The sequence below is a fragment of the Muscardinus avellanarius genome, assembly GCF_963383645.1.
Source record: "Muscardinus avellanarius genome assembly, chromosome: 16".
Lineage (NCBI taxonomy): Eukaryota > Metazoa > Chordata > Mammalia > Rodentia > Gliridae > Muscardinus > Muscardinus avellanarius.
Window position 1 is genome coordinate 14041680 of NC_137802.1, and position 15049 is coordinate 14056728.

A 15049-nucleotide genomic window follows, 5' to 3' on the forward strand; every position below is an offset into this window, starting at 1 on the left:
CTAAGTAGCTGAGGCTGGCTTCGAACCCGTGCGATCCTCCTGTCTCAGCCTCCCAAGTGCGGGGATTGCAAGCGTGCGGCACCACACCCGGCTCACCTTGTTTTAATGAACAATGTGTTGGTCAGGTTTCTATCACTGTGGTAAAATACCTGAGATAAACAGCTTATGAGGAAGAAAGACGTATTCTGGTCATGACTTCAAAGGATCCCGCCACCTAAGAAGGAGTTTTATTAACAATCAGTTACTATTAATCCACATATATCCCGATATAAAAGGACCGAGGGAAATAATGTCACGTAATTAAGATCCTAATATATATGCTATTTGAAATGTCGGCATTTGAAATAAATTTAAATGCGCCTAATTTCACTTTTAAAAGATTAGCATAAAAAAGAGGAGCTTCACAGAAAGGATCTTTACGGGAGATGGTAATTACTAGAGGTTCCCCAATTGACATGAAACACATTGAAGTTTCAGTGATTTTAAAAAGCTGTATATTTCTCTTTTTTCTTTTCTTTTTCTTTTTCCTTTTTCCTTTTCTTTTCGGTGGTACTGGGGTTCCTGGAAACCCTTCTACCCAAAACCTATTTTATATTTTTATTTGGAAACAGGGTCTCCTAAGCCAGCGAGTCTGGCTTCGAACCTGCACGATCCTCCTGTCTCCACCTCCCAAGCGCGGGGATTACAAGCGTGCGCCACCACGCCCGGCCAAAGCTGTATATTTTTGTGTTGAACTCTCCAGAAGTTTGATAGGGCTTTGTGAGGCGTGAAGAAATGGGCGCCTCGCCGGGCGTGGTGGCGCACGCTTGTAATCCCCGCGCTTGGGAGGCAGAGACAGGAGGATCGCGCTGGTTCGAAGCCAGCCGCGCGCACTGGCTTAGGAGACCCTGTTTCCAAATAAAAAATATAAAAATAGGTCTGGGAGTGGAGCCCGGAGGTAGAAGGGCTTCCAGGAACCCCAGTACCACCAAAAAAGAAAAAGAAAAGAAAAAAAGAAAAAAAAGTGAGCGCCTCTAGCTTCTTTAAACCTTCCTTCTCCCCTCCCTGTGGCTTCCTAGTTTTTCAGCTGGGATTCCACGTCACCCATGTTTGGAAACATCTGACTTTCTGTTGCCCCCAATATCTGCGCAGTCTCTGTCGAACACTGAAGTGGACTTAGCTCTAACCATCATCTCTTACGTGCCGTCTCTGGCTTCTTCATCAGAGGCCTGGGCTCTCATCCTCTCCTGCGTGGCCCAGTTCCATCATCCAGCAGTTTTCTTTTGAAGGGCCCTGCTCATTCATCCCTGGGGTCTTTCCACCACACGGCGCCTTTAGAGCGGAATGGAAACTTGGCTGAGGGTAAATTCCTTTGGCCGTGCAGTCTTTCCCCCAAACCTGCTGGCGTTTCTGCTCCAGGAATTGTGTCACACCAGCTTTCTTTTATTGCTTTTCTTTTAAAACACTTTTTAAGCCGGGCGTGGTGGCGCACGCTTGTAATCCCCGGGCTTGGGAGGCGGAGACAGGAGGATCGCACAGGTTCGAGGCCAGCCTCAGCTGGCTTAAGAGACCCTGTTTCCGAATAAAATATAAAATAGGTCTGGGAGTGTAGCCCAGAGGTAGAAGGCCCCTCGGTTCCATCCCCAGTACCACATAAATAAATAAATAAATAAATTAATTAATTAATTAAATACTTTTTAAGCCAGGCGTGGTAACACACGCTTGTAATCCCAGCATTTGGGAGGCTGAGACTTGAGGATTGTGTAGGTTCAAAGCCAGCCTCAGCTACTTAGTGAGGCCCCTTTGCAACTCAGTGAGACCCTGTTTCAAAATAAAGAATAAAAAATAGGGCTGGGAGTGTCACTCAAAGGGAGAATGCCCCTGGGTTCCATCCCCAGTACCACAAAGTAAATAAATAAATAAATCACTTTTTAAGATTTTGTATTATTTGTTTGTTTGTACTGGAGATGGAACCCAGGGGTGCTCTACCTCTGAGTTACACCCCTAGCCCTTGTTATTTTTATTTTAATTTTATTTTTTTGTCTGTTTTGAAACAGGATCTCCCGAAGTTGTGGAGGACCTTGCTAAGTTGCTGAGGCTGGCCTCAAACCTGCAATCCTCCTGTCTAAGGCTCCCAAGTACTGGTATTTCAGGCAAATACCACTACACCCAGCTCCTGTTTTCTTGTTACTACTGTGTGTGTGTGTGTGTGTGTGTGTGTGTGTGTGTGTGTGTGTGTGTTGCTGGGGATGGAACCCAGGGGCTTTTCTACCTCTGGGCCATACACCCAGACTTATTTTTATATTTTATTTGGAAACAGGGTCTCACTGAGTTGCCGAGAGCCTCACTAAGTAGCTGAGGCTGGCTTCGAACCTGCGTGATCCTCCTGTCTCCGCCTCCCAAGTGCTAGGATTACAAGTGTGCGCCGCCACACCCGGCTTGTTGTTGTTGTAGTTGTTGTTTGGGTACTTGGAAAGGAACCCAGGGTCATTCTACCTCTGAGCTACACCCCTAGGCCTGTTTTTTAATTTTTTATTTTGAAACAGGGTCTCAGCGAGTTGCAAAGGGCCTCACTAAGTAGCTGAGGCTGTCCACGAACCGGGATCCTCCTGTCCCTGCCTCCCACATCCTGCACCACCACGCCCGGCTTGTCATGACTATTTTCATTTTTGCCTTTTTAAAGCAGAGTTGCGGCTTCCCAAGAAAACATATGAATACTGTCCCTGGTTTCTCACCGCGGTCACGTGACCACGATTAGGAGGAACCTCGACAGCCGTGACCCTGCGCCGCGACCCCGGCTCCCGTGGGAATGTCACTCATGCATTCTGGCTTTCTTTCCTTTCTAGAGATAATTGACGACCTGGCCAACCTCGTGGAGAACACCGATGAGAAACTGCGCACCGAAACCCGGCGTGTGACCCTGGTGGACAGAAAGTCGACGTCGTGCGGTAAGCGGCCCGCTTCTCTGCTCCCCGCCATTCGCTCTGCTTTAAGTCCCCGCGTTTGTCTAATGGCCAGAGCGAGTCGGTGTCCCTTCTCATTCTGCCACAGCGTCCGATGGAGCCCTGAAATTGCGGAAGGTCGCTTTAATCTCCCTGAGATGAAACGACCGGTTTGGGGTTCCGAGGGAATAGCGTTCACTGTCTGTTTTTTTCTTTGTCCTTTCATTTGAAATGTGGACCCCGTCTGTATGTGTTTCGACATAAGAGTTTGGGAGATCGCCTAACACCGTTCAGGTTGTTGGCCGTAGACCCTGCGGGTTGGTCCTCCGGTGGGTGACCTTGTTCGCTTTTGTGCTGTGTTTTTTAAACGGTAAACTTAATTATGGAACTTGCCCCAGAACGGTCGGCACGAGCTACGCAGGTTTCCAGGTCTGATTGAGTTAAAATCCCATCCCGAGCGATGCTGTCTCTATCAAATCACTTGGCCTCGTGATGCCGTCTGCGTGAGCCGGGGGTTCGTATTTCGAGATGACAACGGCTTGGGGGACATAAAATGCTGGTTCCCGGGCTGGCTGGCGGCCGACTGGGCCGGCGTGGGGTGGAGGCCGAGAGCGCTTGCTGGTCGTTTGTCAGGACTGATGAGCCGGTGTCCAGGGCCTCCCGAGCCGCTGGCGGTCAGTTGTGGTGACAATGTGGCCGTCGCTTCATCGCACACAGGTGCATCAAACTTATAAACCTAGTGTGTTTGTTAAAACTGACTAAACCTATTAAAACTTATAAAACTGGTATGTTCATTAAAAGTAGAAGCACAGAACAGGGGCATGGTGGTGCACACCTATAATACCAGTTCTTGGGAGGCTGAGATAGGAGGATCAAAGATTCAAGGGCAAGCCGGGCGTGGTGGCGCACACGCTTGTCATCCCAGCGTTCGGGAGGCTGAGACCGGAGGATCGCGGTTTGCGGCCAGCCTCAGCTACTTCGTGAGGCCCTCTGCAACTCAGTGAGACCCGGTTTCAAAATAAAGAGTAAAAAATAGGGCCGGGGTATAGCTTGGAGATCGAATGCCCCCCGGGTTCCATCCCCAGACCCGAAAAATATATATATATTTTTTTCAAGGGCAGTCTCAGCAATTTAGCCAGGCCCTCAGCAACTTAAACCCTGTTTCAAAATAAAAAATAAAATAAAGCTGGGGGTGCTGGACGTGGTAGCACACACTTGTAATCCCCTCCCACTACTGCTTGGGAGGTGGAGACAGGAGGATCGCGCAGGTTCGAAGCCAGCCATGCTGGCTTAGGAGACCCTGTTTCCAAATATAAAAAAAAAAAAAATGTATAAAATAGGTCTGGGAGTGTGGCCCAGAGGTAGAAGGGCTCCAGGAACTCCAGTACCACCAAAAAATAAAAATAAAATATTAATGATAATAATAATAATAATAATAATGCTGGGGGGGGTTCTCAGAGGTAGAATTCCCCTGGATACAATTCTGATACCACACACCGACACCAAAAAAAAAAAAAAAATTAAGTACGATAACAATAAAGAAGTCTAGTAGCAGGCCAGGTGTGTACTGATAGTGGTGGGGGTGGGGGAGGCTGGGCACAGTGGTACACACCTTTAATTCTGGTACTTGGGAGACTGAGATAGGAGGATTGCAGGTTGGAGGTCAGCCCCAGCAAGACCGTGTTTCAAAATAAAACACTAAAAGGGATGGGGGTGTAGCTCAAAGGTAGAAGCCCCCCCCCCGTTCAATTTCCAGTTCAAAAATAAAAAAGAAAAAGAAAATAGAGTGTGCGCATAGGGGGTAAGCAACTCGTTCAAGTGTAACGGGCTTAGTGACCACAGGGCACTCTATTACCATGTAGCCGAGAGGGCTAGCATGAGGTGTGGGTAGCAGCCCGCACAGGAGTGCAAAACCAGGCTGTGAGCCGTGAAATGGCCTTCCGTTTCTCTACCCCGCACGTATCTCTGTGATGGTCTGACACCGCCATAGCTGCTGGAGCAGTCAGGGCATTCCTAGCCGTAAAAAATGGACGGTGCTACAGCGGGGCCGCACGGGAGAGGGGTCTGATGGTGAATTTGTTTGTTCAGGGGTTAACAAAGGATTCAAGCACCTCTTTGTGAACCTCCCACTCCACAGCCGGGGCTTTAAAATTTTTGCTGAGATCTTTGTCTGTGATTTTTTTTTCCCCTCCCTTTTCTCCCAACTGCATCCATGGGTTAACATCAAGGAGAAAACGAGATTGGACTGTAAAGGCCAAGGAAACGGATAGGTTGCCCCTGGTACTTCTCTCTATCTTCAGATCTGCTTCTTCTATCGGGGCCATTTACATAAAAGTGGGGTCTTTGTAATTGCAGTGTAAATATTCAGTGTGCCCGGTCCTCATTAGAATTCACACGAGAGCCTTGTCTGAGTCTGGTGGAGGGAGCGGATTGTGAGAACCCAGACTGACACTTCTCGGTGACCGGGGTTGGGGGACCGGCTGGCCTCTCAGCATCTCCAATATTACGTAATGTTGTCTGAGCGCCTCAATTGGGATTTCAGCCACGTTCTGAAAATTTGAAAATAATAAAAAGAAATGTGATGAGGACCTTATGGGCGACTAGGATGAAAGGTCCCTTCTTCCCCTCGGCCCCAGAGATGTTAATAATGTGGCCGACGGTGTCTTAGGGAACAGAGCATTTTGTTTTCATGAGGTAAGCGATACGTTACGATTCTTTTGACATCAGTTACATCAAGTTGAAAGAAAAACCGAATACCTTGAGTGTGGATATGATGAGATGTTAAGAAGTAAGAAATGATGAGGCTTTCTGACCCAAAATGGGAACGCCATTGAAGGATCCTACCAATTTTAATTTCTAAACAAGGAGACATCAGCCCGAATAACCTACTAAAGCTTCTAGAGCCCTTCTTATTATTAATGTGGGAAAAGTCCCGGAGGCCCAAAGGGGAGACGGCCAGAGAGGGCCACGCCCAGCCGCCACCTGGCCACCCAGGGCTCTGACCTCACAAGGAGCCATTGTGAGGGCGTCTCCTGCACCAGCAACAGCGCTGGGCGGTGGGGAGGCTTTGGGTAGCATTCGTTGGTTTGGGTTTGGGGCTTTGTTGTTGTGTGTGTGCGTGTGTTGGGTTTGTTATTTTGTTGTATATCTTTGAGTGTTGTTGTTCTGTTGATGGACAGTGCTAGGAGAGAGTTGTAGGAGAGGCCAGGCCCTCGGCCAGCTCTCCTGTGAGGATGCCCTCCCGGATCCTGGCCTGGTCCTGAGGGACTTTGGCCAGGGCAGCTTTGCTCAGCTCCACGGGGCCTCCATGTCCTCACCAGGACAGAGATGGCTGTGAAAATCCTGCCTAGGGATGGGAATAAGTTGCCCTTCATTCAATCCAGATAGATGCAGTCAGGACTGTGGGTCACCAGGACCTCAGCAACTTAGGGAGCCCCTGAGCCCCTGGGCAACTTAGAGACACCATGTTTCAAAATAAAAGCTCTGAGGTAGAATCCCCCTGTGTTCAATATCCAGCACACACAAAAAAATGTATGTCAGGTCAGATTATCAGTCCACAGTGCTCATATCTGTTACCTAGATCTGCTGATTCTTGGGGGTTACAGCACCACCGGGCGATGTTTTGATCCTGCCATCTCCGCTATCGGCTTTAGTTGGCGTCCTCTGTAGAGAAGGTTCCTCAGGCTGCTCTTAGATGACCCTGAGGACAGTATGTTTAATCAAGACGTAATGTTCGACTCTTCGCTGTATTTACAGTTATAAAAATGATGGTTGGGTTCCCTAGCGCTCTCCACATCCGTGAGAGCTGTTTGGGGGTGATACCACACTTCTATAAGGCAGCCACTGCAAATCTCATAAGTGGGAAAGGTTCACCAGGTTCAGACACTGGAGGACCTCAAAGCCTGGAGGAGGGCCATTTGTGGCTCTAGGGAGCCTATTCCTTTCTGACTGAGGCTTCCCTGGTGAACGTCGTGTTAAAAGATTAGAAATGGCAGTAGAGGGAGACTTGCTGAGACCAGGGCGGTTAATGATCAAGGCAGGGAGGAGAAAGGCCGGCCAGGGGCTGCGGCTGGGGTCTGGAGGAGCAGAATGGGGAGAGGACACGCAGATACAGACTTAGATACAATTCCGGGGTTCCTGCCCTGAGCTCTGCCACCCCCCCCCCCCCGCAGCCGCTCTCCCCCCCATGGGATTGGCCAGGGACAGAGGCAGTGGAGGTTTCAGGGCACAAATGCCCCTCTGCTGTCAGCCTCCCCTGCCGGCCTCCCGGGTTCACAGTCTTACAGTCTCAGCAGCCAGAGCCAGCGGAGCATCCATGGGGCTGGGTGAGGCCAGGGGAGGTGGTGGAAGCAGCGACCCCGGCACCACCCCCTCCCCATGGCCTCAGGGCTGCTCCCCTCTGGGCCTCAGAAGAGAGAGCCCAGCAGTGGGCCCATCTGCCAGAAACATCCTGGGGTCCTGAGGTCTGGACAAGAGGGAAAGCATATTATAAATGTGGTGGTGATGGCCAACGAGGAGCAAAATTGTCACCAAAAATGACCTCAGTGAGCCGGGTGTGATGGAGCCTGCCCGCTATACTATTACTTGGGAGGCTGAGACTAGAGGGTCACAGGGTCTGGGCCAGTCTCAGCAACGAGTCAGACTACGTTTCAAAAAACAAAATGTAAAAATGGGGCTGGGGTGTAGTTCAAAGTTTGAGGGCCCCTGGGTTAAATCCTCAATCGCTGAAAATAAATAAGTAAATAAGAAATTAAAAATCAAATATGAAGATTAAAAAAAAACAGCTGGACGTGGTGGTGCACACTTGGGGTCACAGTCCTTGGGAGGCCGTGTAAACAGGTTCCCACCCAGCTTCCGCATCTAACTAGGTCCTCTGCAACTTAGACCTTCAAAGTAAAACATAACCTAGGGCTGGCGGTGTAGTTCCGAGGTAAAATGCTCCTGGGTTCTGTCCTCATGACCACAAGTAAATAGAAATATGACCTCAGTGACTCCTGAGGGACGATCCTGAGATTCATTGGAGCCTACGGAAGAAGCTGGTAGGCAGCCTAGCTCGGGTCTTTAGGGGGACTGTCCCTGAGAGGGTCGTAGCCCTATTCTGGGAAGTTATCTTTAGTGTGAAGCATAAGACAGTTCAAACCAGTGTAGAAAGAAACAAAAAACAGGCCGGGCGTGGTGGCGCACGCTTGTAATCCCCGCGCTTGGGAGGCAGAGACAGGAGGATTGCGCAGGTTCGAAGCCAGCCGCGCGCGCTGGCTTAGGAGACCCTGTTTCCAAATAAAAAAATGTAAAAATAGGTCTGGGAGTGTAGCCCGGAGGTAGAAGGGCTTCCAGGAACCCCAGTACCACCAAAAAAAAAAAAGAAAGAAAGAAAAGAAAAGAAACAAAAAACAAAGACTCCCAGTGGTACAAACCTATAATCCCAGTACTTGAAAGGCTGAGACAGGGCTCCCAGTGCCTCAGGAAGACCTTGTTTTAAAATAAACAACAAGCCGGGCGTGGTGGCGCAGGCTTGTAATCCCAGTACTTGGGAGGCTGAGACAGGAGGATCGCACAGGTTCAAAGCCAATCTCAGCTACTTAGTGAGGCTCTCAGCAACTCAGTGAGACCCTGTTTCCAAATAAAATTTAAATAGGTCTGGGAGTGTAGCCCGGAGGTAGAAAGCCTCTGGGTTCCACCCCCAGTACCACCAAAAAAAAAAAAAATTAATAAATTAAATAAAAAAATCTTAGCATAGAGCTCCAGGTAGAATGCCCTTGGGCTCAATCTCCAGCACTCCCCACCCCTCAAAAACTAGTAAGTTTAATACTGAGGAGAGGGAGGTCGTGGTGGGAAGATGTAGCCTCTGCCATCACCTTGGCTGCTTCCGCCAGGACTGAGCCTTGGGCAGTGGCCATAATCTACTCCCAGAAGGAAGGGAAGGAGGGAATCAGACATCCTATCAACAAAGACAGCTGAACTCCCAGCAACGCAGAGCTGGTGCTGACAACTGCAGCGACCACGTGAGGACCAGCGTGCCTTCCTCCAGACACTGCCGTCTGGCTGTGAAGGGGGCAGGTGGGGAGCCCTTCACACTGCAAGAAAGGAAGGGAAGCTGTTCAGCCACGCTGTGGGCTCGTGGAGACACTGGGACCCGGGGAGCGACCGCGGGCCCCGACCAGGCCATCCACAGCCAGTGTCCGCTGACGAGAGGGCACCCGTGAGAGATGGCCGGACCAAGGCCTGCTCAAGGCGACTCTCCCACCTCCTGGAGCCTGCCTGCAGGGCTGACAGTGCCCACGCCATGATCCTCTGCCAGAAGACTTCTAAAACGCCGGATACAAAATCAACATATATATATATAAAAAAAAACTTATCTTTTTTCTCTTACTTTTGCTTTTTAATACTTTTATTGTGCAGTGTTATTATACATCACAATGAGATTCAAAGTTATTCAAACATAGTGCACAGAGTACTTGCTGCGTCCTTTTCCTGCCCCCCCTCACCGTCAATAGCTTTTCTAGACACCAACCGCCGATCCACTTTAGAAAAAATCCAGAAAACACGTCTGTTCACAATAGCCTCAAAAAGAAAAATGCTTAATAAATCTGGGCAAGGAGGTCAGAAACCTCTACAGTAAAAACTATAGAGCATTAAAGACAGAAATTGAAGATGAGTGTGTTCTTGGATAGGCACAATAAATATTGTGAAAATGGCCACACTACCAAAAGCGATCTACGGATTCAATGTACTTCCCACCAACATACCAATATCATTCTTCACAGAGCTTAAAATAGGGTCAAAAATTCATGTAGAGGAACAAAGACTAAGAATACCAAAGCAACTCTGAGCAATAAAAACCATGTGGGTAGCCGGGCGTGGTGGCACACACTTGCAATCCCAGCATTCAGGAGGCTGAGACCAGAGGATCGTGGTACGTGGACAGCCTCAGCTACTTACTGAGGCCCTTTGCAACTCAGTGAGAGCCTGTTTCAAAATAAAGAATAAGCCAGGCGTGGTGGCACACGCTTGTAATCCCAGCATTCAGGAGGCTGAGACCAGAAGATCGCAGTTCGCGGACAGCCTCAGCTACTTAGGCCCTCTGCAACTCAGTGAGACCCTGTTTCAAAATAAAGAAAAAAAATAGGAGCCAGGCATGGTGGCGCACGCTTGTAATCCCAGTATTTGGGAGGCTGAAACTGGAGGATTGCTGTTCGCAGATAGCCTCAGCTACTTAGTGAGGCCCTCTGCAACTTAGTGAGACTCTGTTTCAGAATAAAGAATAAAATAGGGCAGGAGGTGTAGCTCGTTGGTTGAGGGTTTCATCCCCAGATTCGGAAAAAAAAAAAAAAAAAGTAGGGCAGGGGGTGTAGCTTGGAGGTCTAATAACCCTGGGTTCCATCCCCAGACATGAAAAAAAAAAAAAAGACATGTGGGAGGCATCACACATCTGATTTTGAATTATACTACAGAAGCTATAATAACAAAAATAACATGGTATTGGCATGAAAAACAAATAAGTAGAATAGAAGATATAAAGACAGTTTCTCACACAAATAGCCTGTCCCCCCCCACCCTGTGGTACTGAGGATTAAATCCAGGAACATCATTCTACTTCCAAGCTAAACCCCCAACCCTATATTTTATTCTTTATATTGAAACAGGGTCTCACTAAGTTGCGGAAGGTGTAAGTAGCTGAGGCTGGCTGCGAACCTGTGATCCTCCTGTCTCGGCTTTCCAAGTACTGGGATTACAAGTGTGTGCCACCACGCCCAGCTCAGTTGATTTTTGTTTTTTTGTTTTTTGTTTTTTTTTTTTTGGTGGTACTGGGGTTCCTGGAAGCCCTTCTACCTCCGGGCTACACTCCCAGACCTATTTTACTTTTTGGAAATAGGGTCTCTTAAGCTAGCGCGGCTGGCTTCGAACCTGCGCGATCCTCCTGTCTCCGCCTCCCAAGCGCGGGGATTACAAGCGTGCGCCGCCACGCCCGGCCTTCGATTGATCTTTTCATATGTATCATTGGTGCATTGCAGTCACACATCATAATGAAATTCAGTGATGGGGACAGACATCCACACAGCACTTTGTGAGCTGCCCCCAGCGCCTACCGCACTCCTCCTCTTCCCTGCACATGATATTGAGGTTGACGTGGATAATTTCACATATGTAAAACATCAATAAGGGTTTCCTTCATCAAGTCTCCTTCCCCTCTTCTCCCTCCTCTAGAATCTCTTCTTTGCTCCACTGGGGTTTCTCCTTTATCTGGATCCCCCTGGTATTCCAATTTCTCCCTGGCTTCCACAGATGAGAGAAAACACGTGAGAACTCTCTGTGACTGGCTAATCCCATCTAACACGATGTTCTTCCGTTCCATCCATTTTCCTGCAAATGGCATGATTTTGTACTTTATTAACCAGTTGGTATTGACAAAGGTGCCAAAAACATAATCTGGAAGAAAGACAACCTTTTCAACAAGCGGTACTAGGAAGAGGATCTCCACAGACCAAAAAATAAAATGAGACCCCTTTCTCTCACTTTGCGCAAAAGTCAAGATGAATCAAAGACCCCAAAGTTACACCGGCAGCTTTGTGATTCCCAGAAGAAAACATAGGACCAATTCTTCCGCCTAGAGGCACCGGTAAGACTTCCTCAGGTGACCCCAGAGCTCAGGGAATGAAACCAAGAATCAACGAAGAGGACGGCATCAAAGTAAAAAGCTCCTATGCAGCAAAGGAAACGAGAGTCTGAAGAGAGAATCAACAGAAGGTGGGAAAAACCTTGGCCATTTATTCCTCGAACCGAGGAATAATGTCTAGAATCTATGAAAAACTCAAAACACTTAACACTAAAATTGAGACCCAATCAAAAAAAGGTCAGCTGAACTGAATAGACACCCCTCAAAGAAGATATACAAATGGCCAACAAATATATGAGAAAATGTTCAACGCCTTAGCCATTAGCGAAGTGGGAATCAAAACTACACCGAGATTTCACCTAACACCAGTCAGAATGGCAGTCATCAATACAAACAACAATAATGCTGGCAAGGATGCGGGCAAGGGAGACGTCTTCTACACTGATGTGTTGTGGGATTGTGAATGAAGATAACCATAATTGTATGGAGGTTTCTCAAAAGACGAGGCATGGAGCTGAGCGTAGAAGCACATGCTTTCTATCTCATTACTTGGGAGGCTGAGACAGGAGGAGTGCAGGTTCGTGGCCAGCCTCAGAAATTTAGTGAGACCCTCCACAACTTAGACTCTTCTCTCTTTCTTCCTTTCTTTCTTTCTTTCTTTCTTTCTTTCTTTCTTTCTTCCTTTCTTTCTTCCTTTCTTTCTTTCTTTCTTTTTCCTTCTTTCTTCCTTCCTTTCTTCCCTTTCTTTCTCTCTCTCCCTCCCCCTCTCTCTTTCTCTCTCTCTCTTTCTTTCATTTATTTATTTTTGCAATAGAAACCAGGGGCATTCTACTCCGAGTGACACCCCCAGCCCTATTTTTTATTCTTTACTTTGAAACAATGTCTCACTGAGTTGCAAAGGGCCTCACTAAGTAGCTCAGGCTGTCTGAGTCCCACGTTCTTCCTGTCTCAGCCTCCCAAATTACAAACATGTGCCACCACATCCGCCTAGACTATTTCTTTTTTTCTTTTCTTTCTTTTCTTTTTTTTTTTTTTTTTTTTTTTTTTTTTTTTTTTTTTTTTTTTTTGGTGGTACTGGGGTTCCTGGAAACCCTTCTACCTCCGGGCTATACTCCCAGACCTATTTTATATTTTTATTTGGAAACAGGGTCTCTTATGCCAGCGCAGCTGGCTTCAAACCTGCGTGATCCTCCTGCCTCTGCCTCCCAAGCTTGGGGATTACAAGCGTGCGCCACCACGCCCAGTTCTGGCTAGAATATTTCAAGTTAAAAAAAAAAAAAAAACATAGGGCCGGGGGTATATCTCGAAGCTCAATCTTCGGTACTTAAAAAGAAAATAAAAGACTATTAGGCATGGAAGCACCGTATGTCCCAGCTACACCACACCTTGGTATCTTTCCACAAGAATTCAAGTTGGAACACTGTAGTGACGCATGCATATCCAGGTCTGTAACAGCACAATTCAGAAGAGCTAAATTGTGGAAACAGCCTAGGTGCCCATCAACAGATGGATGGGTAAAGAAAATGTATTATATACACACAGTGGAGTTTCACTCAGCCGTAAGGAAGAACACAAGTATGTCATTTTCAGGACAGTGGATGAATTAGAGAATAGCGAGCCACGTGAGATCAGCCGGTCTCAGGAGTTAAGGATCCTCTGTTTTCTCTCATATGTGGAAGCTGGGGAGAAAATAGGAAACACGGGGGCCCTAGACCACAGGAGAGACAGCAGTGGGCGGTGGGGGACCGTGGGGGACAGGTGGGAGGGCAGGAGGCGGCGTGAGGAAGGAAACCGCTCCAATAGTGCCATGTCCTCCGTGAAGGTACCACTGCCCATCTCACTGATGTACAGGGAGGAGGAGAGGGAGCGGGAGGCATGCCCAGGGAAACACGCCAAGAGCTGTAGAAACCACTTTGAACCTCACCGCACCAATAAAATTTTAAAAATGTGGTAAGGACCTTATGGGGCAGTTAGTTGGGCTGGGGTGTGCTGCAGGAGAAGGAGGCCAGGAGGCTGTTCCGGCAGGTGGTTGATGCGGTGAACTACCTGCACCAGAGGCACATCCTGCACAGGGACCTGCAGCCGTACAACATCCTCCTGGACTGGCACACTAACGCCAAAGTCATCGACTTTGGGCTGGCCTGCCACTTCAGGCCCGGGCAAGCGGTGACCGACTTCTGCGGCAACAAGGGCTACTCTGCTCCGGAGGTGTGCATGCGCGAAGTCTCGTAGAAGGCGTCCCATGACAGGTGCCAACGACCACGCTGTGCTTAGGTATAGACAGTGCCCTGAAGAGCTCCTGTGTTGGTCCAGAGTTGGTGCCACTGAGTCACGTGGTGGTAATCTCATCAGTGGCATCCACTGTGATGGTTTCCTGGGCGGCGACCTAGGCAGGAGGGCGTGGCCTGGGTGGACCTGGGCGTGGCCTGGGTGGACCTGGGCGTGGCCTGGGGACTTTTGTCTTTGAATCCCTTGCTTGCTGGCTGGCTGGCTGGCTTCTGGCCTCCATGATGTGAGAGCAGAGCCCTGTTCTCACCCTCCCTCTGCCTTCATAGGCCATGGCTTGAGCCCCGCACAGGGAACCAGGCCTGCCGTGGACTGAAACTCCGAGATCTTCAGTAAACCGTGAGCAATTACATCTATGCCTGTAGCATGCGGCGCCATTTCCATCCCCGCTGTCTCTCCTCACTGTCCCTGAGGCTGACAGCTGGACGCACACTTCACAGACTCCTGTGCCGCCTGGGTTCCAGGGACAGTTTAGGTTTTGCTGCGTCTGAGCGGGGTCTAGAAGCCTCTGGGCGCTGGCCACTCTCCTCTTGTGTGAGGGAGGCAGCCTGTGGGGCTTGGGCAGCTGCGGTGTCAGCAGCAATGTCCTGGCCTCTGGTGGACATGGCGCTTCCTGGCTTTCTGACCACAGCTCTGGTCGTAAACCTGGGTGGCGGTGGCCCCTGCTCTGCTCTGTGATGTCAGCGCCCAGTCCCTCAGCCATATTTCCTTCTGTCTAAAACACTAGAGTGGTCCCTGTGTCCCTGACCAAGGCTCGGGGATGCAGAAGGGGGGTCAGAGGCGAGGCAGCCATGGGAGCAAGAAGGGCCATGGTGTTGGGGGACCCCAGCTTTACAGGATGGTTAAGACTGATGCGTATTTTCAGGGGCTGGTGAAATGGGGATGCAGGAGGGGTCAGGTGTTAAGTGCTGGGTGCTGGGAACCAGCTTTTTATAGAATTCAGTGGAAACCAACTGCAGATTCAACCTCCCAGCAAGAAATAATAGGTTTGAGGTTTCTTTTTTCTTTCTGATTATAAAAACCATACATGCACATCATGTGGGGAAGCAGGAATAGACCTTTTTGCTTGGTTTGTTTCGGTTTTATTATTGATTGATTGATTTGGTACTGGAGATTGAACCCAGAGGCACTTTACCTCCAAGTGAAACTCACAGCCTTTCTTATTTTTCTTTGGAAATAGAGTCTTGCTAAGTTGCTGAGGCTGGCCTCGAACCCACAATCCTCTTGT

General features: G+C 48.8%; 1 protein-coding gene across 1 annotated transcript in view; it reads left to right on the forward strand.

Moving 5' to 3' along the window:
- The window catches only part of LOC308275363 (syntaxin-8), a gene marked incomplete at both ends in the record, with an annotated part of 226081 nt that overhangs the window by 114122 nt on the left and 96910 nt on the right, over window positions 1-15049 (forward strand). Inside the window, one exon of the mRNA XM_080713584.1 lies at window positions 2826-2927. Within this exon, the coding sequence (XP_080569710.1) occupies window positions 2826-2927 (102 nt within the window). The remainder of the gene's footprint in view (window positions 1-2825; window positions 2928-15049) is intronic.